This window comes from Herpailurus yagouaroundi, unplaced genomic scaffold (assembly GCF_014898765.1).
Source record: "Herpailurus yagouaroundi ecotype Mexico unplaced genomic scaffold, PumYag 160, whole genome shotgun sequence".
NCBI classification, from domain to species: Eukaryota; Metazoa; Chordata; class Mammalia; order Carnivora; family Felidae; genus Herpailurus; species Herpailurus yagouaroundi.
Window position 1 is genome coordinate 6,048,102 of NW_024412401.1, and position 13,866 is coordinate 6,061,967.

Below are 13,866 nucleotides of genomic sequence, written 5' to 3' on the forward strand. Positions count from 1 at the left end.
TTATAATATATACCCCTGGGGCTAGGCTGGGAAGAGTCCTCTCATGATAACTGTCCTCATCTCCAGTTTTGACCTTGGAATCCCAAATTTAAATAAAAGCCTATTTGTGATGTATGGAAGTGTTAAATTGCTATATTGTACACCTGAAACTATACAACACTGTATATTAGCTATCTGGAATTAAAATAAAAACTTAAATCCCACCTTGCCTCAGCTCAATAGATGGCTCACATGTCTATTCCCATTCTAGCATAAATTCGGGATTTTATCCTCTGGAGAGATCTCTGAACTGCAGGATACCAGGCACATACTTTAACCCTAGCCCTAACCCTACCCTCACCCCTAAAGCCTAACCCCTAACCCTAACACCCTCTGTAGGGACCTGACCTGCAGGATACCAGGCACATACCCTCACCCTGGCCCTATCCCTAACCCTAGATCTGAGGGAAAAAAAGATGTGATATATATGAATATTATTCAGCTATAAAAGAGAATGAAATCTTGCCATTTGCATTGATGTGGATGGAGCTAGAGAGTATTATGCTAAGCAAAATAAGGCAGTTAGAGAAAGACAAATATATGATTACACTCATAGATGGAATTTAAGAAATAAAACAAATGAGTAGAGGGGAAAAAAGAGAGGCAAACCAAGAAACAGACTTAACTGTAGAGAACAAACTAATGGTTACCAGAGGGGAGATGGAGGGGGCAGTGAGTTAAATAGGTGATGGGGATTAAGGAGTATACTTGTTGTGATGAGCACCGGATGTTATAGGGAACTGTTGAATCACTATATTGTACATCTGAAACTAATATAACACTATATATTAACTAGAGTTGAAATAAAAACTTTTTAAAAACTATTTGAAACAAATGCTCAAGATTAAATATCGGCCACTGATAATGCTGGAAGTGTCTTTGGCAGTGGTTCATTCAGGGGTTTCCATGCAGATGGGATCCTGGGCACAATCCTAGGCTAATGTACAGCCCAACTCTAATAATGAACCTGAGGAAATCTAGTATCCTAGCATCAAGAAATTCTCTTTAACACTGTGTTAGAAAAACTTTTTCTTCCAGGAAAACTGGAGTTGCTTCTAAGCATCTTTTATAAAAACAATAGCAAAAAAGAAATTGAAGTGCTGTCTTTGTGGCATGAAACTAATTCTCAGAAGCCATTATGTTCTAGGGAAGTGATTAAGTCTTTTTAATGAACTCAGTATTTCTGTTGTTCATGGGTCTGTTTACCATCAGAATCTTAGTTGAACAGTGATTTTGAAAAAATGGGTGTAAGTAAAATTCGGCATAAGGCTCCCATGGTAAAAATTAACAATTTCCTACTTTTGTCCATAGACTCCTAGAATTGAAAGATAAACTTGAATCCTAAAACTTAGAGAATGCATAATTCAGTAGTTTTCAAAATGCTTCCCATGGGGCCTCCCAGCTCCACAGAGGTACTGCCAGAGCCACCACAGTGAAGAGAGGATTGGAAAAGTACACAGGAAGATGGAGACCACATGAGGGTAGGATCTCCACCCAGAAGAGCTTTGCTTTTTCTATTAAGTTCCCTGTAAGTATTGAAAGAAAGGGAAAGTTTGGTGATTAAAAAAAAAAAAAGTCTGTTGATATCAATCTGTAGGCCAGCCTCCTCATATTACAGATGAAGACACCAAAGCTAGGAAGGTGCAGATGTAATTGTTCATAGCTGAGGTGGTTTATGGGCCAGTTAAGGCCTGATTCTCCTTCCGGCCCTGTCTCTGCTATATCACATTGCCTATTGTGAACGTCTGTGATCTCTTTGCTTCCAGCTTCCAGAGCTAAACTTAGCATGATCAACACCATGTCAAAAATCCGTGGCCAGGAGAAAGGGCCAGGCTATCCCCAGGCAGAAGCACTGCTGGCAGAGGCCATGCTCAAGTTTGGAAGAGAGCTTGGAGATGATTGCAACTTTGGTAATGTGTGCTTTCTCACACTTCTGTTCTTTCATTTGTCCGTGGGGACTTAGTGCCAGTAAGACGCTGCAGGAAATTATTCAAACCATTTTATATTTTGATTCTGTTTTACATCTTATATGCATGGGCCAAAAATTTGTCTTCAGAGTCATTTCATGTTTAGTGTGATTTGTCTTAGTAGAGGTTTTAGTTATTTTCTTTTTCCCTGATGAGATCCTAATCTTTACAGTAGCTGGTGAACACATCCAGATGCCTGGAAGCTCACTGTGGAGTGTGTCTGACATAACTGAATATTAGGGCAGAGGGAACAGTCTGTATGATGTAATACCTTGCCCCATAAGCTTTCTCTGAGATCTACCACCCCAGATGAATTCCTTCACCCCTCTCTTGTCCGACTCAGTCACCATACTAAACACTTCTGTTTTCACTTCTTCATGATGGGAAGTCTCAGCAAATAAATATCTGTTCCTTATATTTGCTTCTGCTAAATGCGTTGGCCTTAAACAGGTTCCCTATTAGGGAAAGCCCATACTGACAAGGGAGGGTAGAGAGCTTCCAAAATTGCTTTTTAAAGGAAAAACAAAATGTTATGTTCTTCATAATAAGAGATACCTCCGCCTTGGTAGCATTGAATTTGTACTGTATGGACTGTCTTAGGTGGAAACACACTGCTCTCTAGAGGACATTATGTAATGCCTCTCATCTCCATTGTCCTCGCAAGACAGGCAGTAGTCCCTGGGTTTTCACCTGTGGTGGCCCTATGACTGCATATACATTTCACCTTTGTCCTTTAACGTGAAACAGACTCATTCTCCCCTTCCAGGCCCAGCCCTTGGTGAAGTGGGGGAGGCCATGCGGGAGCTCTCGGAGGTGAAAGACTCATTGGACATGGAAGTGAAGCAAAACTTCATTGACCCCCTTCAGAACCTTCATGACAAAGATCTGAGAGAAATTCAGGTATCTGCAACCAGTCCTTTAGGAAGCAAGCAGTTTGAATGTGCAGATGTAGGTGTCCTTTTTCTTCACAAAACTTTTGTTTTAAGCTTATCGTGTGTGGTCAGGTTTGAATTAAAAACAACCCAGCTAGACAAATTGAGATTAACCGGAAATGCAGTTCTTTTGCCCCACTATTATGATTGGGCCTCTTATGAATATTACATTTGACTTTTCCACATTCAGTCTTCAGGTTTTTCAAGCTTTTTTTTTTTTTTTCTCCAGAAGAATAATATCCTTCCCTGATACTATCCAGTGTTATTAATTATGTCTTTCTGGGCTGATTTCACCCTCTAAAACAGTTGTTAGATGTATCGTTGTTAGCTTAGGTAAATAGCTATACTATCATTCTATAAACACGTTTTCATATTTTCATGATGATTGTTAGGACTGAGGAAGAATAACCAACTATCCTCTTTATGAAACATGGAGAAGAGTGAGCTCTTCCAAATAAATAAAGTTCAACTGGCTTTGCCTCCATCTATGTGTATAATGTTTACTCATTCATTCCTTCAACATATATTTATGGAACTTCTCTGAAATTTAACTTTATTGTAATGTGGTCATCTACAGCTTGAAGTCCCTTAGACGGCTTTTTCTCTAGTCTCCTCCCCCGTATCACTTGCTCAAGATTGCAGTTAGTAAGTGGCAGACTCACTCTAAGTCTACAATGTTAACCGCACCTCCAATACTCTACCCTGACTGCAAGTTCAAGTGTGTTTTAAGACTATCCCTTCCAAAGGAGCAAACATTTAACTTGGATCAGGGTGTGGATTGCAGGCAGGGTATACAGTGGAAGGGAAGGTCTAGGATATTTTTCTTCCTCTTTTCCTTCTCATTTCTTTGCCGCTCCCAACTCTGTTTTCATCTCCCTCCCTTTCTTTCCATACACGCCCAGGATCAGGGAAGTTTAGCGTTTCCTCCCACCCATTAGTAATGCAACACTGCAGCTCTTTGCAAAAGACACTTTGTAGCAGTGGGAAACGACTTTCCCACTTTGTCACTAGATGTGTTGGGCAGACGTTGAGTGGCCAGGCAGTGAGGAAGGATGCACGGAGGGGTTGAAGAGCACTGTGGGGCATTAGACCCCGTCTATTGTCCCTTCTGAGTTAGGTTTTGTCCACTGGTTTAATCACCTACCAAATGGGAGACTTAAACTCATCAATGGTTCCCTGAAAGCTACATCGGTCACCAAGGACTAAGGGTTAAGATAGAGATTACTAGACGCTGGCCCTGGATATGTTAATGCAGGTGATCAGTAATCCATATTTCTGATAAGCAACTTATGTGATTCTAACAGACTGATTTCCTCAAAGATAAGTCCCTTCCAGCATTAATATTCTAGGACTCAAAAAACAAGAATGCCAGTCTTTTTCACTTCTTTTCAAGGGAAGTGTTTTTCCCCCTGCCTTCTTGCAAGCTACCGTTTCTCTTGAAGATGGGAACTTGTGGGTTCTATGTAGCAGTGTTTTCCACATGTGAGGCGGTATGCACATATTCCCAGCTGCTATCATGCCCAGCTTGGTTTTGGCCCAGCAAGGTCAGAAAATAAAGGGCACTGGTAATTCCCACAATTTCTTTCTTACTCTTAATTGTTTTTAAAGATGCTTCTCCACATTAAGCCTTTGGAAACATTTGCCCCACTGTTGCAGGTTTCTTTATTTTTCTGGTAACATGATATTTTAGAACTTAGCCTGTCTTATTTTGGAGGCTAATAGGCACGACAGAGAAGTAGACTAAAAATAGGCCCTTTCCATGAATCCTTTCAAAGCATATTGCCGCCCTTGACTTTTTCAGCATCATCTAAAGAAGTTGGAAGGTCGACGCCTGGACTTTGATTATAAGAAAAAACGACAAGGCAAGATTCCAGATGAAGAGCTCCGTCAGGCTCTGGAGAAATTTGATGAATCTAAAGAAATTGCTGAGTCAAGCATGTTTAATCTCTTAGAGATGGATGTGAGTGACTGTCCTGTGGTTTCTAATTTAATCTTGCCGTTGAGACTCAAGATTATGTTAAAGGGTTATATAATTTAAAATGTGCATATCTGATTACACTATGTGGTGAGAACTTCAGCAGATAGTTATTTCTTTTAAAAAAATTGAAAAAAATAAAGTAGATCAAGAAATGGTAAGGTTTTTTTCTGTATTATCATGGTTTGATCTAACTAGATGTTTGACTCCTAATGACCTTAAAGAATTACCAGTGGTGAGAAGATGAAGAATCTTTCTGATGATTCATGTAAAGGTTCAGTAGCTTAAAATACTTTGTTGAAATATTTGGCAGATTGGCTTCAGATTATAAAAGAATATCACCTAAAATGCATTTAGAATTGAGGGTCCCAGTATAGGTTAAGATGTTCTGTATTTTGAAGTCAAGTTGATATTTTCTTTCAAAAACTAATTTCAATGAGTTTGATGATTGTAGCATAGATACCGTATTTGGGGGCATGTATAACGAAGTTTAAAGCTATTTTTACATTTCCAGAGCACCAAATTATTATTTGTGGCTTTAGAAATCATATTCCATTGAGTCCTTTCAGCCTCATAGCCATGAGGACTTCTGACTGCTCATGTAATAAAACCTGCTAAACAGCTTTCAAGCTCTTGCTCACTCCCACCTCTGGCCCTATCATTTGCCAACCAACTTCTTCTAAGATGTTTACAGAGCCTTTATGTGCTTATCAGTTACCCGATTTGCCCTGACTGGTGATAGGGGAGGCATGTTGAACATACCTGGATTTTCCCACCACCCAGAGACACAGTGTAGGTTTTTGTTTATGTGAAACAACTGGTGTTTCACCTGCCTGCTAAAGAAGGATGCTCTAGGCACAAGGTGTGACCTGAATCACAGTGTTCCTTCCCAGGGCCCCATTCCACCCCAAAACTTATGGAAATAGCATTGCCCCTGCTGACTTGGAGGGAAATACTCAGCTAGGTCACAGCCTGAGACACAAAATGAAGAGTAACTGAGGATGCCTAGAATATTGGAGCTGAAATGCACCCAAGCATTGACCCAGCCTCTTTACATTGCAGATAGATTGAAAGAGCATGAAAAGTACAGGGCACCAAGAGTCCTTTGGTCAATGTATCTTTTTCCTATAAGAAATCAGTAAAATTAGCCAAACCCAGCTGGAAGTTTGTAGCTAAGAATGAGACTTTCAGTGACAGTTGTGTGTGATCTTCAGTTGGATTCCTAACTACTCCTTGTGGTATTGGTGTTTCCAAGCATATGGATGCTTCTTATCCTTAACTGATATGGAACCTGAAATATCTCCTGGCGCTGGAGATTGGGGTTGTGTGTCAGGGTAGCTCTGTCATATATGTGCTGGGGCAGGAGTGGTTGCTTAAAGATGGTAATCTGGTAACTAAGGCGTGTCTCCCCCCCCCACCCCCACCCCCACCCCATCGGCCTGCAGATCGAACAGGTGAGCCAGCTGTCTGCACTCGTCCAAGCCCAGCTGGAATACCACAAGCAGGCGGTCCAGATCCTGCAGCAAGTCACTGTCAGACTGGAAGAAAGGTATCTCAACAGTTCCTGAATTTTACACTTCCATTTTCTTTCTATGAAATGATGGGTAAAGAAATGGAAATAATGGAGTCCATTTGAAGTAAAACTTGTGCCAAAAGTTTTGATTCTGCATAGGCACTTTGTGGATTATTTGTCTTGACTTTTGTGGGTCTTGTGCTTTGTTTTACTTTTGTTCCCTTGAATGTACTCTTGTGTTTGTGAGAAGCCAATGCTTGGACTGTGTGTTGGCCACCACAGGTGGGAAGCCGGGTGCTACTGAGGATAATGGATGTGATTTGCTGAGCACATATTCTGTGTGCGTACTGGAGGCATATCATCACCCGTCTTATGAAACAGCTCTGTAAACTAAGTATGATTAGCTTCACCTAAAGGTGGGAGCCCAGGGAGATCAAGTAACTAGCCCAGGGTCACACCGTGGTGTAACCAGGGTTCGCCAGGCAGGCATAATCTGTTTAAAAGCCTGTATCTTTTCACACCATGTAAGAACCCTCCACCGTCAGAGGGACAGCTTTTGTGTGCCTGTTCTGTCTCCTCAGGTGCACCCCACTGTGAGGCCATGGTAGTCTTCTGAATGGGGCTCCCTGGAGTTGCAGGGTCCCAACCTGCACAACTTAGACAGAGCTCCTTACTGTAACACATACCACATTGTGCAGCTTTCCTCCATGCACCCTCATGGAAATGTGTGCAACACTCAGAAACCTCGAGAAAGATCTAAAAGCATGCACTTCAACATACTAAAGAAGTATTATATGTCTTTGTGACATCTGTTGAGCAGAAGGGCCATTTTCCTTTTATCTCTCTGAAATATGTTCAAAGTCAGTATCATTCTACAGTCACCATATCTTAACCTCTCCCTGTCCTTGCAAATCTGTACACTTTGCTCCATATGCATCTGAGACTATGGAGAATACTTGGGGGTGTACGGAATGTATTTATTGTCTACACCTTTCCACTTTCCTCCTGTCTTCCCTCATTTCTTTCCCCTTCTTGTATCTCAAACTGCTCACTCTTCTCAGGGTATTTCCTCCTTCCAAATCTTTTCAAGCTCTTGAGTTCTTCTGGAAAGGACTGTTCATCTGGAAATGACTCTTAGCTGTGTTTTCTCTCCTTCCATAAGCCTTTCTGTGGGCAGGTAGACTCCTGCCCTCTCCCACCCCCATGTTCCTGTAGCATTTTGTATGTATCTCCATAACCGCACTTACCACAGTGTATGGTACTCAGTTATGTTCCATCTCCCTTACACACCATAAGGTGCTTGAGGGCAAGAACTGTGTCTCATTCATTTTTGGGTTCCCAGCACATTTTCACAGGGAGCTCTGAATAAATGAGGAAGGGATTGAGAGAAAGGTTGAAGATGGTGAGGGTGTGACCAGAGGGACACCACTGAAAGCAGAGACCTCCTACAGATAAGACGGCTATGGGTTCTTTTGAGATTTTCCCTGCTCCACATTGGTAGCCTTCCTGGATACCACTGCTTTTCTTTTTGCTTCTTAATTGGCTACATACTCTTACCCCCTCCCCACCTTTTCTTTTTAATGCAGAATAAGGCAAGCTTCATCTCAGCCTAGAAGGGAATATCAGCCTAAACCACGAATGAGCCTGGAGTTTCCGACTGGAGACAGTACTCAGCCCAACGGGGGCCTCTCGCACACCAGTACACCCAAACCTGCAGGTAAGGAGCTGAGACCTGCAGACCCCATTATAAGAGCCTTGGGCACCTCCCATTGGCACTTGTCCGTAAATTCTAGGTGCAGTCCAGTCGGGCTGCACAAGAACTGTACAGTGATACATTTCTTACAGGATGGTTTTGTCAGGTAGAAACTCTTTCAAAGCACTCCTTCCTTCTTTTCTCATTGATCATTTCTTTCCTCCTTTTCCCTCTTGTCTCCTCTAGGAAACTTTCTTTGTCCCCTTTTCTCTCACTCTCCATCATTAGCACACATTAACCTCTTTTTTTTTTTTTTCAACGGTTTTTATTTATTTTTGGGACAGAGAGAGAGAGAGCACGAACGGGGGAGGGGCAGAGAGAGAGGGAGACACAGAATGGGAAACAGGCTCCAGGCTCTGAGCCATCAGCCCAGAGCCTGACGCGGGGCTTGAACTCACGGACCGCGAGATCGTGACCTGGCTGAAGTCGGACGCCCAACCGACTGCGCCACCCAGGCGCCCCCACATTAACCTCTTAAGTAACACATTTGATTTGGACCTTCTCTTGTGTTGTCACCTTAATGAGCCAATTTGGTGCCAGCAATATCATTTTTTTCCCCTGTTTTACTCTCTGTGTTCCAGAACGCATGAGAGAAAATGCCCCTGGCAGGGCGTGCCCACATACACTCACATATAACCCACAGACAGCAGCTCCAGGAACATGTCCAATTGGATTTCTTAAGTCATGGGAGCAAATGGCTGAATATATCTGTAGATGAGTGTATTCCTCATCTCAACATCTGCTCTCTTCCTCTCCTTCCGCAACCTTCAACCAACTCATTATGCCGTGTAACTGAGGTTGGTACAGTAAAAGCTAAAATTTATTTTGTATCAGGAATATTGATGTATACCCAGTAATATATTCTTTCAGTTGGCACCATTGCTCTCCACCCCCTACACACAGATTAGGTAAAAACCTGTGCTTGAGGTGTTTTCAACCTTAACATTTACCTGGTTGAAGAAGTGGAAACTCTCTTAAAACTGGATGTGGACTTCAAAGATATGCAGTGTCTCCTATTTTCCCTGTAGCCCAGTGCTAATGTTTTGTGGTAAGAAATGCTTTGTGAGATGCTCTCAGGAGACCATGAAGGAAAACAGGTGTGTGGTGACAGTCAGCGCCCTCTACCCTCTGCGTTCCCCTTGGCTTCTCGGAGCCCCCAGGGTCAGGTATTATAAACAGCAGTGGCTCTTAGAAGCTAGCTGGCCACAAGCACTAGTCATGTCTGTTGTGACTAGTTTGCTTCTCCCTGTTCAGAAGCCAACCGCATGTTTAACCCTTTCTTTGGAGACTTGCTCATTTTCTGCTTTAAGTAAAAAAAAAAAAAAAAAAAAAAAAAGTAGGTTATGTTGTTTCCCTTTCAAGCCATCTAGAAGACATGGGAGGTGTATGCACTTGTCTGAGTTGATGTGCCTATGTGGATACATGCTGTATAAAATATATATGCTCACTTAAAACAGATCACTTTTAAGATACAATTCCATTCTTCATTATTTTACTCAAGGTAGAGTACATTATATTTTGTACGCCAGAACTCTGATGTACTCCTATTATTTATATATGTAACAATTTACAAAGTTATATAATTTTTACATGATCTCAGTTAATAGCCACAGTAGTAGTGTGGAGTAAGTTCTGCTGTGAATTCTAATGTTAGACAAAGAAACTGAAAGGGAAATAAGTGCCTTGTGCAAGGTCACCCAGAATATGAACTTGAACCCGGTGTCTTATATTGTTTTGTTTTCACCACATTACAGCAGTTTCGCAGAGGCTGGAGTCTTTATCTTTCAAAAGTGAAAACTGCACTGTTATTCTGAGGTTGCCAAGCATTCTTCATGTAATTAACTTGACTCTTTCACATGGGCAGAGATTTTAAAATGCTAACATGGAAAGGGTTCTGGCCTTGTTATATTATTGACCTAAATCTCATTAAAACTCCCTAAGTCACTGGGTCTCCCATCTCTGGACATCATCAGGAAGGCAAAACTTGATGGACTGTGGCGCATGTGTTACAAACGTAGATGAGGCTATTTTTCATACTGGACATGGAAGCAGGCATCGAACAACTTCCAGAAATCTGAGAAAGCTTCTGAAGACTGGTAAAGAGCAGATGCCATGCAGTGGACTCGGCATGAGCCGCAAGAGGAAGCTTCAGCAGGAAGAGGAGTGAGGGAGGAATCAAGGGGGACAGCAAGCCGGGCAGGTGCAGCAGGTGGTAGATATGTGACTTAAATACCCCTTGTCTTTCTGTGTTCTTCTCTCCTGCTTTCACTTCCAGGTGCCCCAATGGATCAGCCCTGCTGCCGAGCTCTGTACGACTTTGAACCTGAAAATGAAGGGGAGTTGGGTTTTAAAGAGGGTGATATCATCACACTCACTAACCAAATTGATGAGAACTGGTATGAGGGGATGCTTCATGGCCAGTCAGGCTTCTTCCCCATCAACTATGTGGAGATTCTGGTTGCCCTGCCTCATTAGGATGTTAGGCTGGCAGGCTTACCTCCTCTTGACCCAGATAGTTAAGTTTAACCACTGCTTTGGTAATGCTGCTTACAACACATCCCAAGTGCAGGCCGCAGTGGTCCAGGTCATCAAGCCCCACCGAGTATCTTTGGTTGACTTGTGTGATCCCACAAGAGTCATGGTGATGGGTGGTATCTTCTTAGGCTGGTGGGCATGGCATGTGCTTTTTAAACACCATCTGAGACCAGCCAGTAGTCATGGAACTGCTGTTTACACAGTTCTCAGGAGGTTGTGGCTTCTTAGAATATGACCATGAGCCACATCACAGAAAAAACATCCTACTGAAGATACTGTCTATCACCCAGGGGCCATCTCAAGGTCTCAGGTTCTCCGTTTCAATAGGAGAAAGTTCTTGCTTTCACATTGCCCCTCCCAAATATGTGAGTCACAGAATTGTGGAAGAAAGCCTCCCTCACCAGCAACTTGTCTTCTGGTCTGAATGAATTAGTCCCTTGATGCTATAGGTAGCAAAGTGTTGAGTGCGAGTTAAAAACCTTTTCTTAAAACTGTCACCTTTGTTCCTCTCACATATGCGTGTTTCTGAGGGACAGCAAGTTTTCTTCTCACCCTGCTAATAAAGCCAGAGGGGGACTCCCGCTGTTATTTCTAAGTACTACGGTGACAGTTGGCAATCAGCATATTGTGAGAGGGGCTGAAGAGAAGAGATTCTCCATTATGAGGAATTGGGAAGACATCTGGTTTCCAAGCTTAAATTTCTTGCTGCAGAGAAACGATGTATATATTTAGGCCATTTCTGAAGGTACAGGGAAGAGGGATCAAAAATCACTTCACTTCAGTTTTATTTATGAATTACATGTTTCATGAGTCCGTTTGGCACAGAGACACAAGAGAAAAACACAAGAAACCATTTTTCAACTAGTCCCTAGACCAAGAAACAGCAATTGTCTTTCCTTTCCACTTCCACCTTGTGTTCTTTGAACATCATTTGTGCATATTCTGCCCTCAGTGAGGACCAAATAAAGATGATTTTTGTGCTTAGCAGTTTAAGTAAGATGTGTGGCTGCAGATGCAAAAGTTTTTCCCAACTCAGTCATTACTTTTCTTTCTGTCCCTTCTGTTCCATCTTCGTGTTGTGTGTACAGTGCCGTGTGTAAGCTTATGAGTGGTTTTTTGTTCTTCTGGGGTTTTTTTTTTTTTTTTTTTGGTATCAGTCATTAAGTCCTGTTAGGTATCCAGAGTTCTATTTATCTAGCTGTACAGATTCTTTCAGAGGTTTAATGTGCTGCTTCGGATGTGCCGCCTGCGGTAGTGGGTCATGTGGAGTGAAAGGCAAATCTTACTGCTTAATGTATAAACCTCTTACCACAGGAAGCATTGCCGTTTCCAATAAATATTGCTGAAGACAGAACCAGAGGCCCTGGTGCTTTATTTTGTGTCCGTTGTTCTGGTGGGTCTGACAGTGGGTGGACTGGGTCTTCTTTCAGTCTCCATTGTCGTCTGATGCAGCCAGACCAGACCCGCTTGCCACCTCAGATCTCCCTCCCTGTGAGCAAGGGAAGTCTCCTTAGTGAGAAGTGACCTACCCTGGACACGGGGAGCTTCTGGGTAGCCCTAGGAAGAAGGCGATTCGGGAGAGAGGATAAGGGAGTGGGGAGAGGAAGTCTTCTAGAAGTCATGCGAGATATCATCACTGGTGATATCAGAAGAATATAATGTCCAGAGAGACAAATAAAATATGTCATTTGAACCAGTCTTTTCTTGTCTTTCATGCTTAAAGAGAAAGAACTAGGGAAATATAGATTGGCCAAAGCCAGCATTCTTTTCTCTGTGCCGGGGCAGGGGGCAGGGGTGGTAAGGTAGGGGAGTAGTGCCTACAGAATATGTATTTCCTGATCTTCTGAGAAAATAAACATGTTTTTTAATATATTGGGTGCATTTGTATTCTTCCGTGCTGAGGCCAATAGTCTAGTAGGTGTTCTGATCTAACATGAACAGTTTTAATCTAAAATACTGAGTTCTATATGTGAACTGCTCTAACATGAAAATAATATTTTTTGCCAGCTACATGAGTTAGAGTATTACAGATCAATTCTTTTTTTTTTCTTTTATTTGTTTGTTTTTAGAGAGAGCGCAAGTGGAGTAGAGGGGCAGAGAGAGAAAGAGTCTCTTTTTTCTTGTGGTTAAGGCCTATATTAACTTCTGTGGGTTTAACTATTTTTTTTAATTTAAAGCTTAACATACAGTGAAATATTAATTTCAGCAGTAGAATTCAGTGATTCTTCACTTACATACGATAGCTCATCACAAGTGCCCTCCTTATACCCATCACCCATCTAGCCACCCTCCCACCCACAAATAATTTTTTAAAAACGGTTTTAAAAACAGTTACCTGTGACATGAATGGAGGAAATACAGAAAAATTACAGGTAAACTGTTAGAATTAATAGTTAATTTAATAGAGTTACTGAATATAACATAAATCTTAAAAAAATCATTTTATTTCTGTATACCAGTAATCAATTAGAAAAAAGGAATTTAAAAAATCATTTGCAAAAAGTCAAATCCGTAGATATAAATCTACCAAGAATTATACAAGATCTCTGTACAGAAAATTATGAAACATGCTTGAGGAAAAATAAAAACCTTAAAAAGTGAAGAGATACTCTGTGTTTCTAGGTTGGAAAACTCAGCATTGTGAAGATGTCATTTCTCCCTAAATTGACATGCATTTAGGGTGGTTTCAACTACAATCTCAAGAAGTTTGTTTTTGTTTTTGTTTTTTTTTTTGTGTGAAAATTGACAAGCATAAAACTTATGTGGAAATGCAAAGAGATATTTCTTCTTGAAGATCAACAACAAATTTGGAAGACTTACACTTCCTAGATATAAAACAAAGTTACAGTAATTAATATAGTGTGCTACTGATGCCATGATAGGAAAAAAGATGATCTGTACAGAACAGTGAGTCCAGAAAGAGACACATGTGCATTCAACCATATTGAGCCAGTAAGGCACTCCATTGTTTGTAATGTTACACATTCAGATATGACCGTACCTGTGTAATCGTAGTTCTGTACATTCAAAGGGAAACTAATAGCAAGACCTTGCACCAAATAATCTCATGAGTCAATATCAAATGAAACAAAAGTATCATGACCCCAGTTTCCAGGAAGAACTTAATATTTATTTGAGGGAGTCTTAGAGAA

The 13,866-nt window shown here is 41.5% G+C and overlaps 1 protein-coding gene across 1 annotated transcript in view; it reads left to right on the forward strand.

The window, feature by feature from the left end:
* SH3GL2 (SH3 domain containing GRB2 like 2, endophilin A1) overlaps positions 1-12,068 on the forward strand; it is a 221,202-nt gene extending 209,134 nt beyond the window's left edge. Inside the window, exons 4-9 of the mRNA XM_040481335.1 lie at positions 1,806-1,949; positions 2,773-2,906; positions 4,740-4,898; positions 6,359-6,462; positions 8,013-8,143; positions 10,455-12,068. Of these exons, the coding sequence (XP_040337269.1) occupies positions 1,806-1,949; positions 2,773-2,906; positions 4,740-4,898; positions 6,359-6,462; positions 8,013-8,143; positions 10,455-10,654 (872 nt within the window). The 3' untranslated portion in view covers positions 10,655-12,068. The remainder of the gene's footprint in view (positions 1-1,805; positions 1,950-2,772; positions 2,907-4,739; positions 4,899-6,358; positions 6,463-8,012; positions 8,144-10,454) is intronic.
* Positions 12,069-13,866: the final 1,798 nt, after the last annotated feature.